General features: G+C 36.9%; 2 protein-coding genes across 16 annotated transcripts in view; both read right to left on the bottom strand.

Annotated features, from left to right (window-relative positions):
- The window catches only part of LRCH3 (leucine rich repeats and calponin homology domain containing 3), a 144274-nt gene extending 129649 nt beyond the window's left edge, over positions 1-14625 (bottom strand). For 10 of the 15 annotated variants that reach the window (XM_032335959.1, XM_032335968.1, XM_032335936.1 and 7 more), the window contains exon 1: positions 14292-14623. In XM_032335959.1, coding sequence (XP_032191850.1) covers positions 14292-14553 — 262 coding nt within the window. In that variant the 5' untranslated portion in view covers positions 14554-14623. Of the gene's footprint in view, positions 1-14291 lie in introns of all 15 variants that reach the window. The other 5 variants (XM_032335949.1, XM_032335928.1, XM_032336014.1 and 2 more) reach the window with 2 other exon arrangements.
- Positions 14626-15166: 541 nt separating this feature from the next.
- FYTTD1 (forty-two-three domain containing 1) overlaps positions 15167-26676 on the bottom strand; it is a 36664-nt gene continuing 25154 nt past the window's right edge. The window contains exons 7-9 of the mRNA XM_032336087.1: positions 25937-26011; positions 24566-24692; positions 15167-21740 (exon numbers count right to left, since the gene is read on the bottom strand). Of these exons, the coding sequence (XP_032191978.1) occupies positions 21642-21740; positions 24566-24692; positions 25937-26011 (301 nt within the window). The 3' untranslated portion in view covers positions 15167-21641. The remainder of the gene's footprint in view (positions 21741-24565; positions 24693-25936; positions 26012-26676) is intronic.

The raw sequence follows: 26676 nt of genomic DNA on the forward strand, positions 1-26676 counted from the left end.
ATAAACTCAAAATGGATGAAATGCCTTTTTTTCACTTTAATTTTTTTTCAGTGTTCCAAAATTCATTGTTTATGCACCACACCCAGTGCTCCATGCAATACATGCCCTCCTTAATACCCATCACCAGGCTCACCCAATCCCCTACCCTTCCCCCCTCCAAAAGCCTCAGTTTGTTTCTCAGAGTCCACAGTCTCTCATGGTTTGACTCCCCCTCTGATTTCCCCCAACTTGTTTAAGACCTGAAAGTACAAAACTCCTAAAAGAAAACATAGGCAGTAATCTCCTGGACATTTGGCCTTACCAACATATTTATGGATGTCTCCTCAGACAAGGGAAATAAAACCAAAAATCAACTACAAGGACTACACCAAAATAAAAAGATTTTGCACAGCCAAGGAAACCACCAACAAAATAAAAAGGCAACCTATTGAATGGAAAATATTCACAAACAATATATCTGATAAGCGGTTAACATCCAAAATATTTAAAGAAATTATACAACTCAACACCGAAAAAAACAAATAATCTGATTAAAAATAGGCAAAGGAAACAGAAAAACAAAGCTGGCATCACAATTCTGGACTTCAAGCCTTATTACAAAGCTGAAATCATCAAGACAGTATGGTATTGGCACAAAAACAGACACATAGACCAATGAAACAGAACAGAGATCCCAGAAATAGACCCTCAAATCTATGGCTTACTAATTTTTTTTAACATCTTTATTTTATTTTTTTCAGTATTCTAAGATACATTGTTTATGTACCATACCCAGTGCTCCATGCAATATGTGCCCTCTGTAATAATTACCACCAGGCTCACCCATCCCTCCACACCCCACCCCCGCCCTTCCAAAACCCTCAGTTTGTTTCTCAGAGTCCACAGTCTCTCATGCTTCGTCTCCGCCTCTGGTTTTCCCAATTCAGTTTTCCTTTCCTTCACCTAATGTCCTCCATGTTATTCCTTATGCTTCACATGTAAGTGAAACCACATGATAATTGATATGGTCAACTAATCTTTGACAAAGTAGGAAAGAACACCCAATGAAAAAAAGTCTCTTCAACAAATGGTGTTGGGAAAACTGGACAGCCACAGGCAGAAGAATGAAACTGGACCATTTCCTTACACCATATACAAAAATAAACTAAAAATGGATGAAAGACCAGGCCCCTGATATCATGAACCAAGCTGAAATCAAGAGCTGGATGGTTAACGGACTGAGTCACCCAGGCGCCCCAACAGACTGACTTCTAGCACATGCACTATCTTTCTTACCCTCTATGACACCAATTAAAGAGGGTCTGAATGCTTGACTTCTTGACATCAAAGGGAAATATATTCACTGGTATTATCCTTAAGAATGTTTTGACTGAATTCTACTTTATCACTGAAGTCCCAAGGGTGTCCACTAAATCTAGTCACACAGAAGTCAAGTTGTCATTTTCAAAATAAGAAAGTGAATAGACTAAATCATTCCTGTTTTCACTTTCTCATTCACTCACTTATCCATTAATCCATCCACTCATCCTCTCAAAAAATTCTCAAAGGGCTTCTGACATTGTACTACATGTACAATAAAAAGAGAAAAAGACAGAACTCTCTATGGTAGGCAGAATCCTAAAATGGTCCTCCAAGATTTCCTGCCCAATTCCCTGGGACTATACATACAAAATATACTCTGATTTTGTTCCATACATGGCAGAAGGGATTTTCTAGATATAATCAAAGTTACTAATCAGTTCACTTTGAATTAAACTAAGGAGAGATGATCTGGCTAGACCCAGTCTCATCATACAAGACCTCTTGCTGGTAGCAGAAGTCAATGATTCTAAGCATGAGAATTTGACATACCACTGCTGGCTTGAACGTGAAGAGGGCCACTGTAAGGAATGCAGGTAGCCTCCAAGACGCCAGAGTGACCTGAAGCCGACAACCAGCAAGAAAATGGAGACCTCAGTTTTATAACTGTGAAGAACTGAACGAATTTTGCCAAATTCTGAAGGATGCTGGAAGAAATACTTTCCCCAAAGTTCCCAGATTGACCAACATACTAATTTAGGCCTTGTGAGACCCTGAGTAGATAACTCAGCTGAATCCAGTCTTCTTCTTCTTCTTTTTTTTTTTTTTAAGATTTTATTTATTTATTTGACAGACAGAGATTACAACTAGGCAGAGAGGCAGGCAGAGAGAGAGGAAGGGAAGCAGACTCCCTGCTGAGCAGAGAGCCCGATGCGGGGCTCGATCCCAGGACTCTGAGATCATGACCTGAGCCGAAGGCAGAGGCTCCAACCCACTGAGCCACCCAGGCACCCCAGTCTTCTGATCTATAAACTGAAAGATAGTAAATCGGTGTTGTTTTAAGCTAATATACCCTGGTACACTTATACACAATTTGACATATACATCTCAGAATCTGGAATTTCTGGGTATTGAGTATGTGTATTTTTAATTTTGCTAAGTATTTTCCAAAGTCAACATATCAATTAACATTCTCATCAGCCTTGTATGTGTGTCCCCAATGCTTCACATATTTCCAGTATTTGTATTGTCAGTTTTTTAAGCAGTACCTCGGTTTGGTCTTATTCTCCATTCCTCTGATTACAAATGAGGTTGAGTACTTTTTCACATATTTATCAGTCATTTAGGATTCCCCTTTAGTAAGTACTAGTTTAAATCTCTCCTCAATTTTCTACTAATTTGTCTTCTTGTTTGCAGAAATTCTATACATATTCTAGATATTGTTTGTTTGGTGTGTCTACTCAAAATCTTCTGCTTACTCTGTGGTTTATCTTCTCACTCTCTCAGATGTGAGATCATTTTTTTTAAAACCTGTATTTAGGGGTGCCTGGATGACTCAGTTGGTTAAGTATCTGCCTTTGGCTCAGGTTGTGATCCTGGAGTCCTGGGATGGAGCCCCACATAGGGCTCCCTACTCAGTGGGGAGTTTGCTTCTCGCTCCGCTCCTCCTCATGTTCTCTCTCAAATAAATAAATATTTTTTTTTAAAAAGTTTAAAACCTGTTTTTAATGGAAAAAATCTATTACTTAGTTTTTGCAAGAAATAAGTTTAATAAATCAATTAAAATCCATGGCTTAAGAATTTCTTCAGGGACACCTGGGTGGCTCAGTCGGTTAAGCATGTGGCTCCTCATTTCAACTCAGGTCTTGACCCTTGATACTGGGTGTGGCACCTACTTTAAAAAAAAAAAAAAAGAGGGAAAAAAATACTTTCTTCGAAAAATAAAACTCTAGAAATTTAAAAGAGCAAGGAAGAAAGCTAAAAGTGAATAAAGAAATACCTTAAATTTTTAGGACTAGTTATGATTCTAAAATTAGCTACATTGCATTTGATATTGCTGGCTACTTCAGGAACTCAAAATAATGTTCCTTTGTGTGAATTACCATATTTACCATATTTTTTTGACAGCTTGAATGGAATAACTGTTCCACAAGTAAACTGAAAAAAATAATGAACATGTTCATTTTATAATATTTGATAACATTAACCATCCAGCCCATAAATACAACCATAGTAAAAAGAAATGGAGCCTAGGAAATCCTTGACCCCAATATTGCTGCCATTCCTCTAGTCTTAACATTGACTTAGTGGTGATCCAAGACAAATCTTCTGAACCCATCTGAAGGTGCCATCTTAAAATTCACCCTTCATATTTCTAAAAAATGCCAATACAATTGAGTCCAGATTTCCCCCTGAAACAAATTCTAGTCTTATTTCAGGTGCCTTTATACCTAACAGCCGTGATTTCCCCATGGTCTCTGCCTAACTATATAAAGCACACATGCCTGTATACGTGTGTGCATTGATAAATAACAGGTCTTTTTACCTCAGTCTTCCCTATTGGGTTGTTTTTTTTTTTTAAGTATTTATTTATTTATTTATTTCAGAGAGAAGGAGCACAAGTACATGAGCAGGGGAAGGGGATGAAGGGGAAAAAGAGGGAAAGGAATCTCAAGCAGACTCCATGCTGAGGACAGAGCTCCATGCAGGGCTCAATCTTGTGACCCTGAGATCACAACCTAAGCAGAAACCAAGAGTTCCACGAGTAATCAACTTGGACACCAGGTGTTCCCTCAGTCTTCCCTACTGTGTTGGTATAATATAGAATTGTGCTGCTTGTCAGGCAGAAGAGAAAGGAAGAAGCATGTGGATGAGAATATATTAGAGCTATAGGATTTCTCACTTCAAATGGAGGTTAAGTTGTAAGAGGGATATGAATGTTATTTTCTGAGAAGTATTCTGTATCCCACATTCTAATTCAATACACATATTTTCATAGCAACTTTGTTACAAAGAATAATAGTATATATAATATTATATCCATGCTTCTGAAACTGGGATATGAATTGGCAAGGGGGGCAGTGTTACAGAAAGGCAACAAAATAAACACAGAAACTTACTAGGTTTGGTTTATCCTAATGGCTGGTAATTTGAAGCCATAGATTTGTCATTAAAACAAGCATGAAAATATAGAGTGGAGGGGCACCTGGGTGGCTCAGTTGTTAAGCATCTTCCTTTGGCTCAGGTCATGATCCCAGGATACTGGGATCAAGCCCCACATCATCCTCTCCCACTCCCTCTGCTTGTGCTCCTTCTCTTGCTCTCTCTCTCTCTCTGTGTCAAATAAATAAATAAAATCAAGAAAGAAAGAAAGAAAGAAGGAAAGAAAGGGAGGGAGGGGGAGAGGGAGAGAGGAAGGAAGGAAGGAGGAAAAATATAGAGTAGAATTCTTCAAGAGTTATTTATTTATTTATTTATTTATTTATTTGATAGACAGAGCTCCAAGTAGGCAGAGAGACAGGCGGGTGGGGGGGGGCGGAGGGAAGAGCAGGCTCCCTGCTGAGCAGAGAGCCCAACCCTAGATCCCAGGACCCTGGAACCATGACCTGAGCCGAACCCACTGAGCCACCCAGGCACCCCTAGAGTGGAATTCTTAAGAAAATTCTAAGACTTCAAATTTCAAGGTCCCTAGTGAGGCAATTTCAAGCTCTGCACCCCAGACCTTCTCTGAGGTTAGAAGTACTCCCATCTTTATACAGAGAGAGATACGTGGGAGACCATCGCTATTAGGTATAAACAAGTTTGAAATGTGAGTTAAGCCAACTTTCATGTTTAGGAAAAAAATACTAGGTTTTTGTGTGTGACCTATAAACCTATCCAGGCTACATACAATATGTAACACTATTTCTATGAGAAATAACACTATTTCTGCTTTTGAATTTGTTTGTAAACTGCTTAAGTTTTTTTTTTTTTTTTAAAGATTTTATTTATTTATTTTACAGAGAGAAATCACAAGTAGATGGAGAGGCAGGCAGAGAGAGAGAGAGAGAGGGAAGCAGACTCGCTGCTGAGCAGAGAGCCCGATGTGGGGCTCGATCCCAGGACCCTGAGATCATGACCTGAGCCGAAGGCAGCGGCTTAACCCACTGAGCCACCCAGGCGCCCCAAGTTTTTAAAGTTACATATAATTTGTTAAAACAATTCCACTTCTAGGAATTAACCCAAAGGAAATAATAAGAGATATAAGCAAAGAATTATATTTTAAAATGTTCATAGTGTTATTTATAATAATGAAAAATCTGAAATAGCCTAAATGCCCAATAAAAAGGGTCTGGCTAAGTACAAAGATTTAATTAAATTCGCCACAGCTATTAATAAGAAAATGTTAACAGATGTGACACAGTATTTCTAATATGCTATAAGATGGAAAAAAAAAATAAACTACAAAAAGCTGATACCATCTTCTTCAATATATATATGTACATGTATTAAAAAAAAAAAAAAAACCCTACAAGAAGAAACAAAACAAAAGCCTAGAAGAGTATGTCAAAATGTCCACAGTGGTTATCCATACAGTAGTACCATTCCCTTTTTTCCCTTTCTCTCCCTTGTGTATTATTTTATCAGATTTTCTACAGTAAACATGTATTACAATTATAAGAGTTAAATTAATATATAGTTATACATAAACACAAAGAGCTCCTAATTCTTTGCTACCAGCTGGTTCTATGACACAAGGTAAAAACAGAAAAAGTAAATCTTTTCTCCCTGAATTTATTTTCTTCTTGTAGAAAAAACTACACTTCTCATGATGCACTGAGTACAGAATGAAGAGATATCATCTCTCATCTATCAGAATGAAACAGAACAAAAGGAATGAGAAGATCAGCGGGTGCAAAGTAAAAACAACTCATGCACTGTTGATACAAATCAAAGCTGAACAATCCTAGAAGGACAATTTTACAATGTGTATTTTTCAGAAAACCTAAATTGTGCATACCTTTTAGCCAATCAATTCTATTTCTAGGAATTTATCCTGAAGAAATAATTAGACAAGTATGCAAATATATACCTACTAGGATGTTCTCAGGAATACCACATGTAACAAAGGTTACATGAAAAAATAATCACAATGTGCATCAAGAGGATAAATTAAAAGACAGCATATCATACAGTGTACTACCATTCAAAATTATGTACTGGGGGCACCTGGGTGGCTCCATCAGTTAAGTGAGGGACTCTTAGTTTTGGCTCAGGTCATGATCCCAGGGCCAAGATCTAGCCCTGTCCGCTCCACACTCAGGAAGCTCAGGGCAGAGTCTGCTCAAGATCTGTTCTCTCTCTCTCTCTCTCTCTGCCCATCCCTCTGCTCCTGTGTGTGTGCACATGCTCCCTCTCTCAAACAAATAAATAATCTTAAAAATAAAAATTATGTTACAGGTCTCTATTTTCTGGTATTGTATCTCATATAGTAAAAAAGTATATAGATGATAAAAGAGCCTTTTGTGATCCCATTTTTATATTTTAAAAAGTAACAATGCATATACATCTTTTAAAAAGATTTTATTTATTTATTCTAGACAGAAAGAGTAAGCACAAGCAGGGGGAAGGGCAGAGGGGAATGAAGAGGGATAAGCTGAGCACCCCCTTGCCGAGGGCAAAGCCCTAATGCAGGGCTCCACCCCACCACCCTGGATATCATGAATAGATCTGAGACTAAGAGTCTGATGCTCAAGAATGCGTACATTTATGAAGAAAATGTTTGGCAGCATTCCAACCAGTGTTCACTACTAAATTCATCTCTGGTAAGTGGAATTACAAATGATCTTTAATGTCCTATTTAAAACTTTTCATATCACAATGAACATGTAAAACCTGTAAAATCAGAAATGATTTTTAAAGTCTACTAAACTGAACCAGTCTCATTAATTAAATAAAATTAGTTTTACTCTTTTCTACTCTTTCTTCATTTCTGAGGCTCTTAGAATATTCTTCCGATTTGAACAACTAATGTTCAGTGGGTGGCAAATGTGTCAAATATATATTAATGCCGCTATTAACAAAAATGACATGCTTAAAAATGGCAGTCTCCATGAACAAGATCTTATTTCTGAAAGAAAAAATTATATATCCCCCAACATTGAGATGCTCTCAAGTATCATGTAAGTATGATTTGATGCCATTTGCTACAACCTCCTCTCTTTGCCTCTGCCTTCTCATCATTACTGCACAGTGTTTTTTTAGCTCTACACACCAGGATGTCTTACTGTCTTTGTGGATATAGAAAAACTTTGCCAAAAGAAATATGATTAGAAAATAAATGATACAGAAAACAAATTTCAATTCTCGTCAAAGCAGTGCCCCGACATCACTGTCCAATATAACTTTCTGTAATGATGAAAAGGTTCTACTGTCTGTGCTGTCCAATATGACAGGAAGTGGATCTGTCTAATGTGCTGTGTCCAATGATACATGTGGCTACTAAGCACTTGAAATGTGGCTAGTGTGACAGAGGAACCAAATTTAAATTTTTAACCCCGCCCTTTTTTTTTAAGATTTTATCTATCTATTCGACAGAGAGAGAGACATAAAGGGTCCAAGGGCAGGGAACAGCAGGCAGAGCGAGAGGGAGGAGACTCCCCGCTGAGCAAGGAGCCTGATGTTGGTGGGGCTCAACATGACCTGCACTGAAGGCAGACACTTAACTGACTGAGCCACTCAGGCACCCCTAAATTTTTAACTTTAATTTTAATAACCACCTATAGCTAGTAGCTACCCAACTGAATAGCATTACTCCAGAAAAGTTCACAGTACATATTGTGGTCAATAAAGATATATGTAAGAATCCAAGAGCAATATGATTTCCACTTAAGACCTACACTTCAGGGGCACCTTGGTGGCTTAGTGGGTTAAAGCCTCTGCCTTCGGCTCAGGTCATGATCCCAGGACCACCTTGAGGTGGGGGGGTGGGGGGGGTCTCTGCTCAGCAGGGAGCCTGCTTTCCCCTCTCTCTCTGCCTGCTCTCTGCCTACTTGTGATCTCTGTCTGTCAAATAAATAAATAAAATCTTTTTTTTAAAAAAAGAAAAAGGGGCGCCTGGGTGGCTCAGTGGGTTAAGCCGCTGCCTTCGGCTCAGGTCATGATCTCGGGGTCCTGGGATCGAGTCCCGCATCGGGCTCTCTGCTCGGCAGGGAGTCTGCTTCCTCCTTTCTCTCTCTCTGCCTGCCTCTCTGCCTACTTGTGATTTCTCTCTGTCAAATAAATAAATAAAATCTTTAAAAAAAAAAAATAAAAAAAATAAAAAAAGAAAAAAAGAAAAAGACTTACACTCCAGTGCATATTTCAAAAACTAATGAAACCATAATTTTACAGATTACCACCTTGAAAAATTATAGGCTGCTTCCTGAAAAATTAAATTGTCTTTTAACAATCCTCATTCTTCGTTACCTAGGAAATAAGCATCCATTTCTTAAAAGTCACAATTCTTGTGGCGTTAGTAACACTGCATTATCTTGGCTCGCCCACTACATCTAAAATTTGTTTTCTTTTGTGGTGTAATCTTAGTCTCTCCCTCCTGCCTTCCACTACAGGCTGCTCCCCAAAGCTGAGTCCTTAATTTCTTGTTTTCTGTCTTCTACTCAGAAGAGATTTTTCACAGCTTCAACAATGACCACTTTTTGCCCTCTGTGAAATATCATGAAATACCATGAAATACCATGTCACTATATAATCTTAAAAACATCATTTAACCTCTGAGATACAAACTTTACAAACTTTAATAAACTTCTCGTTTGTAAAATAACTTAAATGGTTATTATGGTTCCTTCAGCTTTAGGAGTCTTTGAATTCTAGTAAAGGTCTAGTTATGGCACTTTATTTCTGGGGTTTTTTTCTCAGGCAGATTCTATTTCTTCCCTTTTTAAATGCTGGTGTATCCTATGACTTAAGAGTGACCAACTTTTCCATTCTCCACACTCCTTCTCCAAGAATCTCATAACTCTTCATTAGGAGTCTCTGAAATAAATGGGGTAGCCAGGACTTCAGATTTAGGGGCACCTGGTTGGCTCCTTCGGTAGAGCATGTGACTTTCTTGGGGTTATTAGTTCAAGCCCCACATTGGGCAAAGAATTTACTTAAAGATTTTTTTTTAAAAAGCTCCAGATGTACATTTCTATTCATTGCACAGAATTAACTAGATATGCTACCAACCCCTTTAAAGGTGTCAAACAAATCAAAGAAATTCTGTGTAGCAAACTTCTTTGTCAGTATGGCTTAGTGATCAAAAACCAAGTTTTAGGATTAGATGTATCTGAATATGAATTCCAGTTTTGTCACTTATTAGCTATGTAACTTTGATCAAATTAATGTCAAGTCTCCATTTTTTTATGTAAAATGGGGTTTAAAATAGTACTTACAACTCATATTGTTGTTGTATGTGCACATTTTATATATACAGCTTAGAACAACACCTGAAATATGCTAACAGCTCAATAAATATTAGCTATTATTATCAATAGCATCACCATCTTCCTAGTTCTCCAGATTTAACAACTCAGTCATTTTTGGTGCATTCTGCCATTAAAAAAAAAAATAAATTCAATCAGCGTTTGTATATTTTCATTTTCCAATATGATCTCTATTTTTCATTCCTTCAAAGATTTAATTATTACTGCAGCCACCCAACTAGATTACTAGATTTCTTAATTCTTATAAGTTAAAGCCTCTACTTATTTTTCCTTTATATTAGCTAGTACAATGCCTTACACATAAAAGTTTTGCTGTTACTAGACGAGTCACATAATTTTTACATTTATTTACGTATTCCTCCATTAGATCCCTTGAGTTCACTGAGGGCAGAAAGTGTTGTTCTTTTTTGTATATCTGCACCTGCCAAATTCCTTAGCAAATGTCTGTTCAACGAATGAATATTGATTAGTCTCCCTATCTCAATCCCAATAAACCTATCCTCAATTTAGCTTCCACACATACAGAAAGTAGCCCATACACTCTCAAATCCAACCATTTATTCTGACCAAACTGGCCTGACCACAATATTATCAAGAGCAGTCTCACAGTATCAGTCAGGACTCTTGATTTTGTATCAAAAAATTCTGCTCAAATTAAGCAGAAAAGGGAATTTATTAGTTAGCATAATTTGAAAGCTCAAGGACAGCATTAACTTAAGGCCTGACTATTGATCCAAAGATTCAAACATTATCATCAGAACTTGGTCTCATTCTTTCCATCTTTTGGCTCTGCCTTCTAAGTTCCAGGCTTACACTGTATTCTCTCAGCAACTGCAGAGTCCAAAGCATGCCTCTTTCTCAATAGTTTCAATAAAACATTCACAATTAACAGACATGTGCAGTGACTGGAAATGTGCCCATCTCTGAAGAATCACTATGGCCAGAAGGATGGCCTTCATTGACTGGTGAGGCCTGCCTCAGTCATGTGCACACCTTTGTGTTAAGGCAGGGCACCCATAAAACTGAGAGGGGTGATTTCCTAGGAAAACTGGAGTATTGTTATCAAATGAAAGGGGAATGCATAATGGACTGGCAAAATTAACTTATGTGCCATATACTCCAGGATTTATTTTGCATGTTGTCCACCACTGCCTGCAATGGCTTTCCTTCTTATTCCTGCCTATCCAAATCTAAGCTACATCCCTTCTGCCCTAAAAAATCTTCGGTGATCTCCAAGATTTTCCTTATCCACTGGATCAAGTTACCTATTCCCAAATAAGTATTTCCCTTTTCCTAAAGAGCTATTTTTTTTTAACAAACAAGAGTGAAAAACCTCAAGAAAATGTTCCTGATGAATTCTAATCATGTCAAGTTATAAATGGTATGGCTAATATATGCTGTTTTCTTAGAACGTAAACTCTTGAAGGACAGCAGGCCTACCAGATACAGTCTATACATTATGAGAGAACAGAATGCATGGCAACTTTGATATATATCTGTATCTCTATATATTATACATATATATCAGATACATACATTATATATAAATATATATTATAATTATAGGTATTATACTATCTATATTAATACTAGATATTATAATATTTACCTATGCCTGTATCTACCTATATATATCTCTATATATTTATATATAGATAGAATATTCAAATAATTTTCCTGGTTTTAAATTTCAAAGAATGTAAACAAAATATTTTAGCTAACATAAGTTATATCTGAATTCATCAAAGTACCTAATACTACAGGTACACTATGGTTTTGGAGTTACTTCACACTAGGATCAAATCCTGGCTAATACTGCCTCTCCTGGCCTTTAACTACAGGTCTTCCAGCAAATTATCTAACATCTCCAAACCCTAAACAGCAACAGTAATATCTACCTGCACACAGGGAGGCTATATGGTACAGGAGACAGAAAAGAGTTAGATGGATCTGGGCTGAAATTCTACCACTAATACTAGTTACAAGACTTACTCTGAGGGATTCCTCATCTGTAAATTCCGAGTGCCTCTTCATATGTAAATTGGGGATAATAATGCTTAGTCCATTGGTTATTTTGAGCATTTAACAAGGCAATGTATTTTAAAACACCTAACAATGAAGAGCAAACAGTGTATACTCAATAAATGATGATATCCACATTAAATTATCTGCTTAAAATAATTCAAAGGGACACTTGGCTGGCTCAGTCGCACGTGACTCAATCTTAAGGTTGTGAGTTAAGGCCATACTGGGTGTAGAGATTATTTAATATTAAAACATTTAAGGGGCGCCTGGGTGACTCAGTCAGTTAAGCAACCAATTCTTGATTTTGGCTCAGGTCATGATCTCAGGGTTGTTGAGATCAAGCCTGTCAGCTCCATACTGGGTGTGGACCCTGCTTAAGATGTTCTCTCTCCCTCTCCCTCTCCAAAAATAAAAAATAAAAAATTTTAAAAATAAAATAATTCGGGGCACCTGAGTAGCTCAGTTGGTTAAACAACTGCCTTCTGCTCAGGTCATGATTCTGGAGTCCCAGGATCCAGTCTCGAATCTGGCTCCCTGCTTAGCGAGGAATCTGCTTCTCCCTCTGACCTTTCCCCTCTCATGCTCTCTCTCTCTTTCGCTCTCTCTCAAATAAATAAATAAAAATTAAAATTAAAAAAATAATAATTCAGAGCACAGTAAGGGAAAAATTTATTGGGATTAGTTATTTTTCTACATAAATAGCTCTGGGTTTTCTTTTTTAATAAAATATTTCTTCAAAGCAAAACATGTTAGTCCTAGAACTCTTTAAAAAAGCAGGTGAGATGGGGCACCTGGGTGGCTCAGTGGGTTGAGCCTCTGCCTTCGGCTCAGGTCATGATCTCAGAGTCCTGGGATCGGGCCCCACATCTGGGGCTCTCTGCTCAGCAGGGAGTCTGCTTCCTCCTCTCCCTCTGCCTACCTCTCTGCCTACTTGTGATCTCTCTCTGTCAAATAAATAAATAAAAATAATAATAAAAAAAAAGCAGGTGAGATAATGAACCAGATAAACTCCTGTAATCAACTTGTTCTTTAGCTTCAGGCTTAATATAGTAATACTGAAATGACTCACACCAATATAAAATCACTATATTACCCATCTCCTGAACAATCATATGCCATATAACCATCTCCTGAATAGAATCAGGAAATCTGGGGATGACTGACAATTTTAGATGTTGTCTATCAGAACATATGCAAAAGGCACATGGCTGTTCATATTTACCTTAGCAAGAAAGTTTAATTTCTGTAACATTCTCTAAAAATACAAACTATCTTCAGCACAACTGTTTCCAGAAAGAGATTAAATAATTAGACATTTAATTTTTCCACTTTACACTAGAGTGAAAATTTCTCTAGAAAGAAGTTTCTTGAAGTAGTTTAACGGTTCCGTTTATCTTTTTTTTAACACGAGTAAATCATATGTAATACTCATCAATCTTTAACGAGTGCACAAAGAAAATTATTGAATCAAATTTTAAAATAAATTTTTAAATTTTATTTTAAATTTTATTTAAATTTATATTAAATTTTCTCTAAATTTTAAATTTCTAAAATAAAGTAAAATGGAATAAATGTAAGACATAAAGTACTACACATTCTTTCACTATATCAAAAAACCACTAAATCAAAACCAAATACTTAGGGACATCATACTATACAAACCTGTATAAGGGATTTTTCCCCTCCTTTGTGTTAAACATGAATAGACTCGGTTTTTAATCTACTCCCTAAGGAAGCTATATTTTAAACACAAGAAAAACATTACGTTGAATGCCTCAGTCACCAGACATTGTTCTCTACAACTAAGAAAACCAAATAATACCCAATTCCTTATTACCCTTCCTGTGTTCAAACCATGTAAAAAACAAAATAATGTTTATTTTTAAAAGCATTAAATACAGATACGGTAAACAATATGTGTCTTTTCTTCCCTCAACTTTTCTGGGAGGCGTGAGGAGGTAGAAAAGTAATAGGAGTCTGAAGTTATTTTCACAACTCTCCTAAGCCAACTAGATAAAGGTAGAGAAAGAAAAGTTACAGCCTAGGGTTCACATTAAAAACAACTCTCAAAGAAACGTCAGTGCTCAAGATCAATGCTTCCCCGACAACGCAGTGACCAACGCTGCTCTGCTCTGCTCTATTAAAAGAGATAACAATCCCAAATCTGAAAGGCCTGCAGAAACCGGGGCGGGGCAAGGGTCCACCTTAAGCAGCGGCAGAAGTTAATTTTCTAGGAGAATAAAACAGTAGTCCTCTATCCCTACGGTCCTCTTCCCCGAGAGATGCTGCAGTCCGCCGCCTCGCCCCAGGCTCGGGGTCTGGCCCGCAGGCCCGGGGGGGCTGGCCGGGTTGGGGCAGTCGGCTTCGCCCCGTTACCCGGGTCCCAAGCAGGCGCTATGGCACCGGTTGCTCTAACTATCTCCGAGTCCTGCCACCGTCTGGGGGCGCCTCCAGCCGCGCCCCGGGCCCCACGTCGGCAGGGATGCCCCATGCCCCACTCACCCGCCCGGGTGGTGTCCGTCAGGTCGTGGTTGGCCGCTCCCCGGGGAAACTCCCTCAGTTTCCGGCCGCTCAGACTCAGCACCCCGGTCACTGCCGCCTCCTCCAGCGCTCGATCGAGGGAGCGGCTCCACGAACCCGGGCCAGGACCAGGGCCTGTCCCGGAGCTTGGGCCACAATTAACACCGGAGAGGTTACCTCCCGATGCTACTGGGCCAGAATACTCTGGAGCCGTGGCCACAGCAACCAAGCCCGCGGCCGCCATTTCCAGCCGACAACTCTCGAGCCCCCGGCTCAGCGCATGCGCTGCCAGAACTGATGGGTGGGCGGGGAAAGGGGCAGACAGACCCCGGACGGTTCTCTTGATGGGCAGGGCTGCAGCGCCCCTCCGCACATCCAGGCGCTTGCCTCCGCCTACATCGAGGTTTTCAAGGGAAATTAAAGCGGAACTCACATATCTGGAGCAGCCCCCTCCTCTAAACTCCCCGTAGCATTTTTACCATGCCTCTACGAAAATATCTTTTAGAAAACGCTCCTCACAGAAACTTCTCTGCCTTCCTCCCGCAATACGGGAGGGTTAGATTAAACATTAAATTAAAGCTTCTCAACACTGCTGCTACCAGAAACATACGCATTGAGAGGGAACCCTGGGACGCGACATATAAAACGTTTTCCCAACTGCTGTCATTCTACACGCCAAGTGATCTAGATGGAGACGTGGATTTATTAACTATTATTGTCAGAGGTAAAAGTAAGTGCTAACCTGGCTACCAAACTCATGATCCTCATTGAAAGGGTTATATAAATGTTTTGGGTACTCCCTCCCTTTAAAAAAAAAAAAAATCTTAACAAAAATAAAACAAACATTTTAAATAGTATTTGTCCTTTAGGCGAGATTTTATTGTTGAACAAATCAGGATGAACAGCATTCATGTCTAAATTTTTTGTCTGGAACCAAAACCGAGGAAAAGAAAATATGACTATAATCTACACGTGGGAATTAGAATGGAAGAAATGATAAAAAAAAAAAAAAATCACTGTTAACTGAAAAACTGGAAACTTCACTTTAAACCAGTTAGGTCTCATTTACATTGCAACCAGTCTCTAGCATATTCTTTCACACATTTAAGCCATTCCTGCTACATGATGTAAATTCCCCTACAATGAATTAACTAGTATTTATGGGAAATAAAAGAGGCTGTCCCTTTCCCTAGGAGATTACAATCTAATAATCAGACAAATATACCAATTTGAGAAAAAGACAAAACAAAAGGCTAAGTAGAGGTAGTGGGGTTAAGCTATCAGAATTCAGAGAAAAACAGCAACAGTTAATATCTATCTGCACACAGGGAGGTTCTATGGTTTAGCAGACAGAAAAGAGTTAGATGGACCTGGGCTGAAATTCTACCACTAATACTAGTTACATGACTTACTCTGAGGGAGTCCTCATCTGTAAATTCCCAGTGCCTCTTCATATGTAAATTGGGGATAAGCCATTCCTGCTACATGATGTAAATTCCCCTACAATCAACCAACTAGTATTTATGGGAAATAAAAGAGGCTGTCAGGGCCCTTTCCCTAGGAGATTACAATCTAATCATCAAACAAATATACCAATTAGAGAATAAGACAAAACAAAAGGCTAAGTAGAGGTAGTGGTGGTTAAGCTATCAGAATTCAGAGAAAAAGAATCTATCATGGATGAATGCTTTTGAACTAAATCTGAAGGATTATGAAATAGGCAAGGTAAGAGCAATATTCCAGATTGGGAGAAGTATCAACATGAACACACACAGGTATGATTTATAATGGTCCGTGTGGAGAACATTTAGGGCCAAAGCCAAAAATTTCATGAGCCAGAAGAAAATAGTTGGACAGCCTACCTATCATTCAAAACCCAACTCTTCAATGAAACTTTGATTAGCACTTCCCCCAACTACTAGACGGAAGAGATTGCAAAAACATTTAATTTTAGAGAACAAAGTTGGGTTAGTAACAGTTGCTCAGAGAGTTGTTCTATGAACTCTTAATACTGCATTCCAGGTTCTTCAGCAGCAAGTTGCACGACTATTATCAATGTCATGAGTATGGGTTACTACAATGGCAAGTGATGTGTCAGCTCAAAACAAATCCAATGTATGATTTTTTTGTTGTTGTTATTCTGATCTTTCTAAATGTTTTGTTCTTCTTAGAAAGATTTTAAGGTATTAAAGAACAGGAGCTCATTTTGTATTTTTTTAAAAGAAATATTTCAATCTCAGGAAATGTTTCAACTACAGTGACTAAAGCACCATCATATATTCCATATTAAATGCTACAATGCTAAAGTTATCAGATCTTTATAAAATATACCACTGTCATCTGAATTTGATTACCTATTACATTCTACATTTACACTAAATTCTTCTAGCAAGTTCTCCATAATATGGCCTCATTTTCCTACCTACCTACACATGTATCTCATAACTGCAACATCCATGCTAATCCTGGTCTCTAAACTTCTGACCAAGTTTATAGACTGACATTACTTTGCCTATTAAACTGGATTTTAAGGTCATTAATACATTAAAGTCTGTAATTACCTTCCATACTCCAGAGCTGAGTATTTTAATAGGAGCTAAGGATGAATGGAAGCAGACACAGATGAGTTAGGTACTAATACAGCAGAGGTTATATATTACTATGAAAATGGCAGCTTGGTTAGAGAGAAAAAAAAAATTTTTAGAACAGGGTAGATAAACCTATAGGTATTTGAAATCCAAAAGAAAAGCCTGTGGATAGGAAGAGAAATGAAGATGCTCTATATATCACGAGAACAAGTCCTAGGTAAAGAAAGGCTGGAAGAAAAGTAATCAAGGTGTTAATTTTTAAGACTTATAAGGATTTCAGTTATCTACAAAGGTAGATTATGAGGGAATTCTCATCCTACTCCTTCAGTCTTCCCCAGAAAATAAGTGAGAAGATCATCTTGTGAGAATAAGATACAGGAGGAATCACTGTGAGGATTTCACCAAAGTGTCTAGTGATGAATTAAGGTGATGAGAAACAGTTGCAAAAAGGCTAAAAGCAAAAGGGCTACAGGGGCCTCTAACTTATTCTACAGCTGCTCTGTGGTTTGGAAGCAGGAGCTGAAAAATATAGGCAGTGAGGGTTATTGAATGTTAGGAATTGATACAGAGAACTTCCTGATTATCTGAAAGTTAACTCATTGAATGAATACCAGGGGCAATAGTTTCACTCTAATCTCAAGAGTTTTCCAGTTCTGTATCTCACTGCCTCATGCAGAAAGTCTTTTCCCCTTTCTACTCACTAGATGTACGTTGTGGTCACTCCTTTAAGACTCCATTTTTATAAACTCAAATCAGTGGGATTAAAATCTTGACCAATCTTACCCTCTTCAAATGTAAAGCACAGAAACTGGCTTGATGAATACATTTTATAAATCCCTTTCTGACTCCTTTAATAAGCAGTGCTAATAACTGATTTTTTAAAACTTTATATAAGAAAATTTAGATAGTATGATTTTCTTCTCATTAAAGGGAAGTGGAAATAGTAGAAATCAGACACATACACACTAGGGAAATAATTTCCTATTCATCTTTAAACATCAGTAAACCTCATCCAAAATACAACTCAGAACAAGGGATTTCCAGCTCCAGCATGGTATTACTTCCTGGTTTCACCAAGCTTTTTGGTAATAGATAGAAGTAACATAAAGCAGGGAAAAAGAGGTGTTAAGAAGTCGACCATTTATAAGAAAATCTTTAAATCCCTATTCAATGGCCCACAATAGTATAAAATTCCTGTTATAAATGCTTGGGGTTTATTGTTCTCACTTTTAAAAGGGAATAGCTTCAAATTGATCTATGTAAGAACTGTCTTTAAAAGGAAGCTTAAATCTCCTCTTTTATATACAGTGACAACAGAACAATAATTCTGATGAAACTTCAGAAATCAGAAATGAAGAAATCATTTTCTGCCCTGATAACTGCCTGTATTCAGAATGTATGGTTTTCCTTTGTAGTCCAAAGTCAGCTATTTTTTTTTTTTTTACCTCTTTAGAGTAGTAAATCTAGACACATTAAGAAACAGAACAAAGGAGCAAAGGGAAAAGAGAAAAAACAAGAAACAGACTCCTTTACTATAAAGAAATGGTTACCACAGTGAGATAGGTGGAGGGATGGGTGAAATAGGTGATGGGGATTAAGGAGGGCACTTGTCATGATGAGTACTAGGTGATTAAAATATTTTTTAAAAATTAAATTAAATTAAAAGTTATCCTGAAACTGTGTATACTGTGTGAATTATAAAGCTGACAGTAAAACATATTTATTTGAACAAAAAATTATCATTGGGCAATGCAGCCTACAAATTTCTTCATACTTAAAAGTATTTTATGATGTGTTTGTAATTTAAATTGTGAAATTTATGCCTATTAGAAAAAAATATGTAATGTCTAATTAGGAACACTGGCCTTTTCTAAGACATTTACATAACTTTAATATCAAAATAATTAAGTCTCAAAAATCATGGTAGAGTAGATTTACTTGTCATGCTACAAATGCTAAAGCATGGCTATTACCATTTCTTAGGTATCTGACAACCAAACATCATTCCACTACTTTCTTTGGATGTTCAAGTCACAGAAGCAGTTTATTATGACATGAGAATTAAAAGACCTGAGCTCAAAAAGTGACTCTGCCACACGTAAGTCTTGAAAAGCTGAGTCTCACTTAGCTAAGATACAGACCGAGAAGTTGAAATGGACGAACTTGAAAGGTTCATCTAGCCTGAAATTCTGCATTCTAAGTAAATTTCATTCTTTATTTTAAACTCCTCCTGGCTTCCTGTTTGGAGCTTACAGATGAAATGGTCAAAAGGCAGTCAGAATAGGAGTCTAGACTGACTTAACAATTTAACTGGTAGTTTTTCAAACCCCCAAAATTATAAATATAATAACTACAAAGTTCTTTGTAACACAGAACAATCTAAAAATCACAACTCGATCTTTATAGCTAAGAATAAATGTGAGACCTGTAAGATTTTATTTGTTAAAAATGAACAGCTTCAGAATAGATCTAAATTTGTAACTTTTCCAAAAAACACCATAAAGTACAGTGTAAAGCATCTCCTCATTAAATACAAACTTTCATTTTGTGATGCACTGCATCAATGTTTTGCATACACCTTGATGCAAAGGAAATTTTAAGTTGTCCTGTTTAAAAAAAAATTTAAGAACTGAAAAAGGATGACTACAACCACATCCCAAGAAAGGAAATTTTCCTCCAATAAACCATATTCTTTTGTTTATATACAATGTTAGCACTCAAGAATTTTAATTTAGTTATAACAAAGGCAAAATTTCATATTTAAAACGAAAATGAAATTAGAGATGCACAAAGAGCAAAAGTTTAATATACCAAAGACACTGTTGTTTGATGCAATTAATGTCAGTATTTGGGACAATTTGTAAGGTTTTCAAGAAAAATGGCATTAATAATAGCTCTGTACAGTATTTAAAATAAAAAAAAAAAGAGCATCTTTATACCATATTTTCATGAACTGTTCTAAAGACAGCAAATCTGTGCTCAGTTGTTTTTCCTTTGCTTTAAAATAAGCTATCAGTAATTCTAAACCAGTCTAAAATAAGATGGACTGTTAATGGATGAAATCTAAGCATCTGTACTTGCAAAAATGTTTTGCAATGAGTCCTTGGCCTAAGGAGACTAGAGTTTATTTTCAAATTGTGTGACTGGCTTCCAATAATCCCTTATCAGTAGACTTAACTGGCAAAATACCAGGTATTAAGGATCAGATTTAATTCTTTGGTATAAGCATGAAACTGTTAGGTGATACTTTTCCGTGGCTAGCATAAACCAAAGTAACCCAAGGAGCATGAGAGAAAACAGTGACATCTAATATACAATGCAAGGCAGGCAAGAGTGATGACTTAATGTTTTGTTTTGTTCTATAGGGAAAATCAACACCAATATACTCCAGGGAAACTAACACCTATACTTAGAGGTTTTAACATTATAGCAAAACAAAAGGTTAAGCTTCAAAATGACTGGACTTGTAGCTGGACCGTGTTACTGCATTTTGGCATTATACTGTAACTTATAGTATACAACCATCTGAGGACTTTCAGCCTAGCTTGGCACAACAGATTAATTCCTGCCACTCCTCTAGTGTGTGGGAGAGAAAAAAAAAAAACCCTCTCACCATAAATGCCTAAACTTTATACATACAAGAAAGGTATGAAAACAAGGTTACAATGTAACTCTATTACCGTTTCCGATATTTTTCTTTGTGACATATACAAGTGTTTTTTATTTTGAAACTGCATACTGTGTCATTAGCAAGCTTAAAAAGCTTATGAAATTTAACTTTTTTGAATAAGTCTAGGACTTTATGGCTATTGATTTTAACCATCAAAGTATCTAAGGGAATCAATCCATTTTGGTAATTTTAATTCTTCTAAATATTGTTCGAAGAATTCTTCATGGACACTAGATGCAAGGCTACATTAAATTCAAACAGTATATCTGTGTCCTGGGTTTTGAAGTTTTTCACCTCAGTTCTCTGTCCTCAACCTGCTACTTCCTCCTGTTTTCTTCATTTTCTAAACACAATTTTCAGGTTTTTACATTGGACCTTCTCTTCCAAGGTAATTTTGTAAACACACATTTATTTGTAGCCTTTAAATATCAACATTTTAAACAAAGACTAATGCCTAGAGTCACATTTCTTGTTAGAAGTTCAGTATTAAAAATTAACAACTCTGGAGGATTAACCTAATGTCATCTGAAAAGAACCCAAATTCCAGATATTCCCCAAAATCTTAAAACTCAAAACTGGAATTCTAGTGATTTTTTTTTTTTTAATATATCTAATGAAGAAAAGTCAACTGCACTTATTACATCAACACTATTAAAGGATAGGTGACAGCAACAAAGGGACCTACTCATATCTCTGAAGACCAAGATTTACCATGGCAAAGTGTAAAAAATGAACAAAAGTGATGAGATCCTAAATACCACGATCATAAAAATAATTAATTTCTATCATTCTGTGTTCTTTCTGCTTCATGAGGAACCAAAGAAGTCAAACAGAGAATTGTTCTGTCTGGACCATGAAATCTTAAGAACAGATACGTATATTCCCTGTTACTCTTTCAGGGAGTTATTTATACATGTTTAAAAAAAAAACAAAACACACTTCAAAAATAAAAATAAGAGTTATTTAGCCTTGTGAATATTTTGAAATAAAGTTTCTTGAATTTTTGTGATGAACTCTTCAAGCAATTCAACTTTTAAAACAGAGTCATCACTCAAAAGTCCCTTTGACATGGATCTATCCCACAGTTACAAAACGGCTTCCTCCTTTGTTGAATGTGAGAGTTGCTCTTTGTTCCTTCAGGATCCCAAATCGCTCATTCAAAGTCATCCCTGTCTAGAGAAAACAAAATAAAAAAATTAACAACTTGACTATTAGCCGTATTTGCTTAAGAACAATAATGTGATCATAATGGAAATTCAAAGCAACAACTAACATTTCCTAAATATTTATGCATACAAACTCATTTAACTCTAACAAAAAACACATATATGAAATAGGTGAATTTAGTGAGGTTCAGAGAAGTTAGTTAACTTGCCTACTTGCAGCTCCAGAATTTCAACCTAGTGATCTGACTCACAATCTCTACCTCCTAACCCCTATAAATGCCTACATTATACACTACATAAAACTCATTACCATAATGCCCAAAAGTCATAAATCCAAGAGTTTCTCTATATGAATTGTTTTTAGGCTCTACAAACATTGCCACAAATTCTAGTGATGTCTCTGATAAAAGACAAAATCTACTTGTGAATATTTGAAACCTATTTTTTTAAATTTTTTTTTTTTATTTTTTTGTTTGACACAGAGAGAGAAAGACCACAAGTAGGCAGAGAGGCAGGCAGAGAGAGAGTGGGGGAAGCAAGCTCCCTGCCGAACATAGAGCCTGATGTAGGGCTCGATCCCAGGACCCTGAGATCATGACCCAAGCTGAAAGCAGAGGCTTAACCCACTTAGCCATCCAGGTGCCCTGAAACCTATTTTTTTTAAAAGATTTTGTCAGAGAAGAGAGAGGGAGAGAAAAAGTGCAAGTGTGCACACTAGCAGGGGGAGCAGCAGGCAGAGGGAGAAGCAGGCTCCCTGCTGAGCAAGGAGCTCGGTGTGGGACTTGATCCAAGGACCCTGGGATCATGACCTTAATCAAAGGCAGAAGCTTAATTGACTGAGCCACCCAGGCATCCCTGAAATATACTTTCTTGAATTTCTATGAGTTTTTGAATTTCTGTGAGTTCCTCACAGAAATTCAAATCAACATCTGGTTTTTGATTAACAACCAAATTATATGTCACCGTTTCTTTTTTAAAAAATATGTATGTATATATACATATTTTTAAATTTTATTTATTTAAACGACAGAGAGAGAGTGCACAAGCAGGCAGAGTAGCAGGCAGAGGGAGAGGGAGAAGTGGGCTCCCTGCTCCCAACACAGGGCTCAGTCCCAGGACCCTGGGATCATGACCCAAGCCAAAGGCAGTCACTTCACCAACTGAGCCACCCAGGCGCCCCTATGTCATCATTTCTGAAAGAAAAGTAACCATGACAAAATAAAATAAAAAGTAAAACAAACTTGGTCAAACTTCTGTCCATACTCCCTATTTCAATTCCACACACATCAATGGATACAAAAAAAAAAAAAAAGCATTTGACAAAATCCAACATCCATTCATGATAAAAATTCTCAGTCAATTATGAATAAAGGGAACTCCCTCAACCTGATAAAGAGAATCTACTAAAAACCCACTGCTAACATCATACACAATGGTGAAATACTTCATGCTTTCTCCTCATGCCTGGGGACAAGGCAAGCATACCATGCTCTCACCACTTCTATTCGACACTGTACAGAAGGTTCTAGCCATCACAATAAAGAAGAAAAAGAAAAGGTTTAAAGATTGAGAAGGAATTTGAAGGATGACATGATTGTTTACAAAGAAAATCCTAAGGAATCCACAAAACTGCTGACGTAGTTAAGTGAATTTTAGCAAGAATCACAAGACACAAAGTTGAATGTAAATATAAAAACTGTCAAAACCACAGTGAGACACACCACCTACAAGCACTTGGAATAATCAAATGACAGGCAACAACAAGTGTAGATGAGGATGTGGAGAAATTTAGAACTCTCATACATGCTGGAAGGAATGTAAACAGTGCAGCCAAATTGGAAAACAAGTCTGGCAGTTCATAGATGACAGGATTTAGGAATTCTGCTGGTAGGTTTTTATCCAGGGGAAATGGAAACACCTACTCATACAAAAGACATGTACGGGGCACCTGGGTGGCTCAGTGGGTTAAAGCCTCTGCCTTTGGCTTGGGTCATGATCCCAAGGTCCTGGGATGGAGCCCCACACATTGGGCTCTCTGCTCAGCAGGGAGCCTGCTTCTCTCTCTCTCTCTGCCTGCCTCTCTGACTACTTGTGATCTCTGTCAAATAAAGAAATAAAATCTTAAAAAAAAAAAAGACATGTACATCAATGTGCAGATGACCATTATTCACAACAGCCACAGAATGGAAATAGCCCAAGTGTCTATCAACTGATGAATGAAAAATTAAATACAGTATATCCATATGATGGAACATTATTCAGTAATAAAAAGATCATACCCTATGGATGAAACATGAAAATACTATGCTAACTGGATGTGGTGCATAAACAATGAATGTTGCGACACTGAAAAAATTAAATTAAATTAAAAAAAAAAAAGAAAAAAATGCTATGCTAAGTAAAAGAAGTCAGTCACAAAAGACCACATATTTTATGATGCTATTCATATGAAATGTCTACAATAGGCTTATCTATGGAAACAAAAAGTAGGGATGCCTGGGTGGCTCAGTTGGTTAAACGTCTGCCTTTGGCTCAGGTCATGATCCCATGGTTCCAGGATCGAATCCCACATTGGGCTCCTTGCTCAGCAGGGAACCTGCCTCTCACCGCTACTTGGCTCGCTCGCTCTCTCTCACAAATAATTAAGAAATCAAAAATTTAAAAGTTAAATAAAATAATAATAATAATAAAAAAGAAAGTAGATCCATCAGTGGCTTCCCAGGGTTGAAGAGACTTAGGACACCCTATTTAATTCATTACACACTTTTTAAAATTAATTAAGATATTCTCAATCAATGGCCCACAGAAATACAAACTAACAAAAAAATTTACCTGTTTTCCAACACTATTTATGTCAAATTGTAAGGGGACACCTTTAGGGACTTTCTTTACATCAGATTGTTCCCGTTTTGTCAAGAATGAGGGTACAGCAGCACGAGTTAACCGTGGTTTCTGAGTTCTGTTAGGAAAAAAGTTAGTATGAAATCAGATAAGCTTAATAATCAAAAACAGAAAAATAAATTATCTGGTACATAAGACATCTTGATTTGTACACATGTTCCAATGGATAGGGCTATTCTGTGTTCTCATAAAAGTACACCAGTCCTCCCTTTTCCATAGGGTATACATTCCTGAACTGCCCCTCACCCCCACTGGCAGATACCTGAAACTGCAGATAGTACTGAACCCCTACACATACTGTATGTTTTTTCCTATACATACATACCTATGATAAAGCTTAACTTATAAATTAGGAATGGTGTGAGATTAACAATAACTAATAATAAAAAAGAACTGTAGCAATATACTGTAATAAAAGTTGTGTGAAAATGGGTCTCTCAAAATGTTCTCCTCACTCAAAATGTTATTGTACTCACCATGTGAGATGATAAAATGCCTAAATGATGAGATGAAGTGAGATGATTAATGTAGGAATTGTGCTGTAGTTGTCAGGCTACTACTGACCTTCTGACAATACATCAAAAAGAGGACCATCTGTTTCCAGAGCATGGTTGACTGGGTAACTGAAACCATGAGAAGTGAAATAACAGACAAGGGGGTACTACTGTACCTGGTTCTTGACTAATCTAGAGACTAAAATTTATAATCACTCATAGAATACCTCTTTAAGTAGAATTATAAACTTTTCAACAATCTGGAATGATTGGGGACTCGACCTCTGTTTTCTTCATTTACTAAAATGGCTGAAGAGATGAAATTCAAAACAAACCTATAAAGTTTATAATGCAATAAACATAATGGAATGGTTAACTAAATTAAGGTCATCCAGATAAAAGAACACACGAGGAAATCTTTAAAAAGAAGGCAGATCTGTAGGTACTGAAAAGTAAAGACACAGGAGAAAATAGCAAATTCATATATAGCATTCCCTCATTTATCATTATACATAAAAAAGAAATGTATATACTACTTAGTATATATGCACCACCTTTTTTTTTTTTTTTTTAATAAAAACATGAAACTGTTAAAAGTGGCTACTTTGGGGCTACAGAACCAGGAATCAAGAAAATTTTAACTTTATAATACACTATTTCCACCCTGTACTACAACTATTACTTTTATCTTTGCCGCAGTTTATCTTAACTTGGATATCATGAGCAGAAGTCCAACACTTTTCTATTACCTACTGAATAGGTAACCACTGAGAGGTTATAATTTCTGCACAATAAAAGGAGGACTTACACTGGACACTGCACTGCTCCAGGATTATCAATAGAGACAGTCAAAATTCCTCCATTTGTGGTGGAAGTCCGCCATCTAGTTTCAAAAAACCAAAAACTTCATTGAAGTGCAAGTTTATAAAACCTGTAGTGTATTTCATATAAAAACATGCATTTTAAAGTAGATACCACTTTTTCTTAGCTTTTAAAAAACACTAAGCCCCACAATAATATAATTAATCAGCATCTTGGGTATAGGAACCAGACACTTAAATTTGTTAAGTATTTTTCAGTGTAATAAATATATGTACATTAAATTAAATACAGAAAAGATTCTAATGAAAAGTAACAGTTCCCAGTTTTCTCTCCCAACTTACTGCTCCCCAGAGGCATACCTTTCCTGATGTCCAATGGCAGCAATTTTCACCTTTCCTATTTTTACTGTTTGCTAGTTCCTCCAGTTCACTGTTCAAGATGTGTATGTAATATTTTGGTATGATAAAGTTTTAGGTATCACACTATCCTCTTGTTTCCCCACCTACCTCTGAACATTTTGATATCTATATATCACTATTTTACCTCCATTATAACTTCATATATACTTAAATCTCTCTCAGTTTCTTAAATCTCTTTCTTTTAATCTCTCTCAACACCATCCCCTCCCAACTTTGTATGAAAGAACAGTAGTACCTCTACTCCTTCCTTCCACCTCTTCTGCCACTTTGCACCTATTTTTTTTATCAGCTCTACTTTTATATTTAT

The sequence above is a fragment of the Mustela erminea genome, chromosome 1 (assembly GCF_009829155.1).
Source record: "Mustela erminea isolate mMusErm1 chromosome 1, mMusErm1.Pri, whole genome shotgun sequence".
In the NCBI taxonomy this organism is placed as follows: Eukaryota; Metazoa; Chordata; class Mammalia; order Carnivora; family Mustelidae; genus Mustela; species Mustela erminea.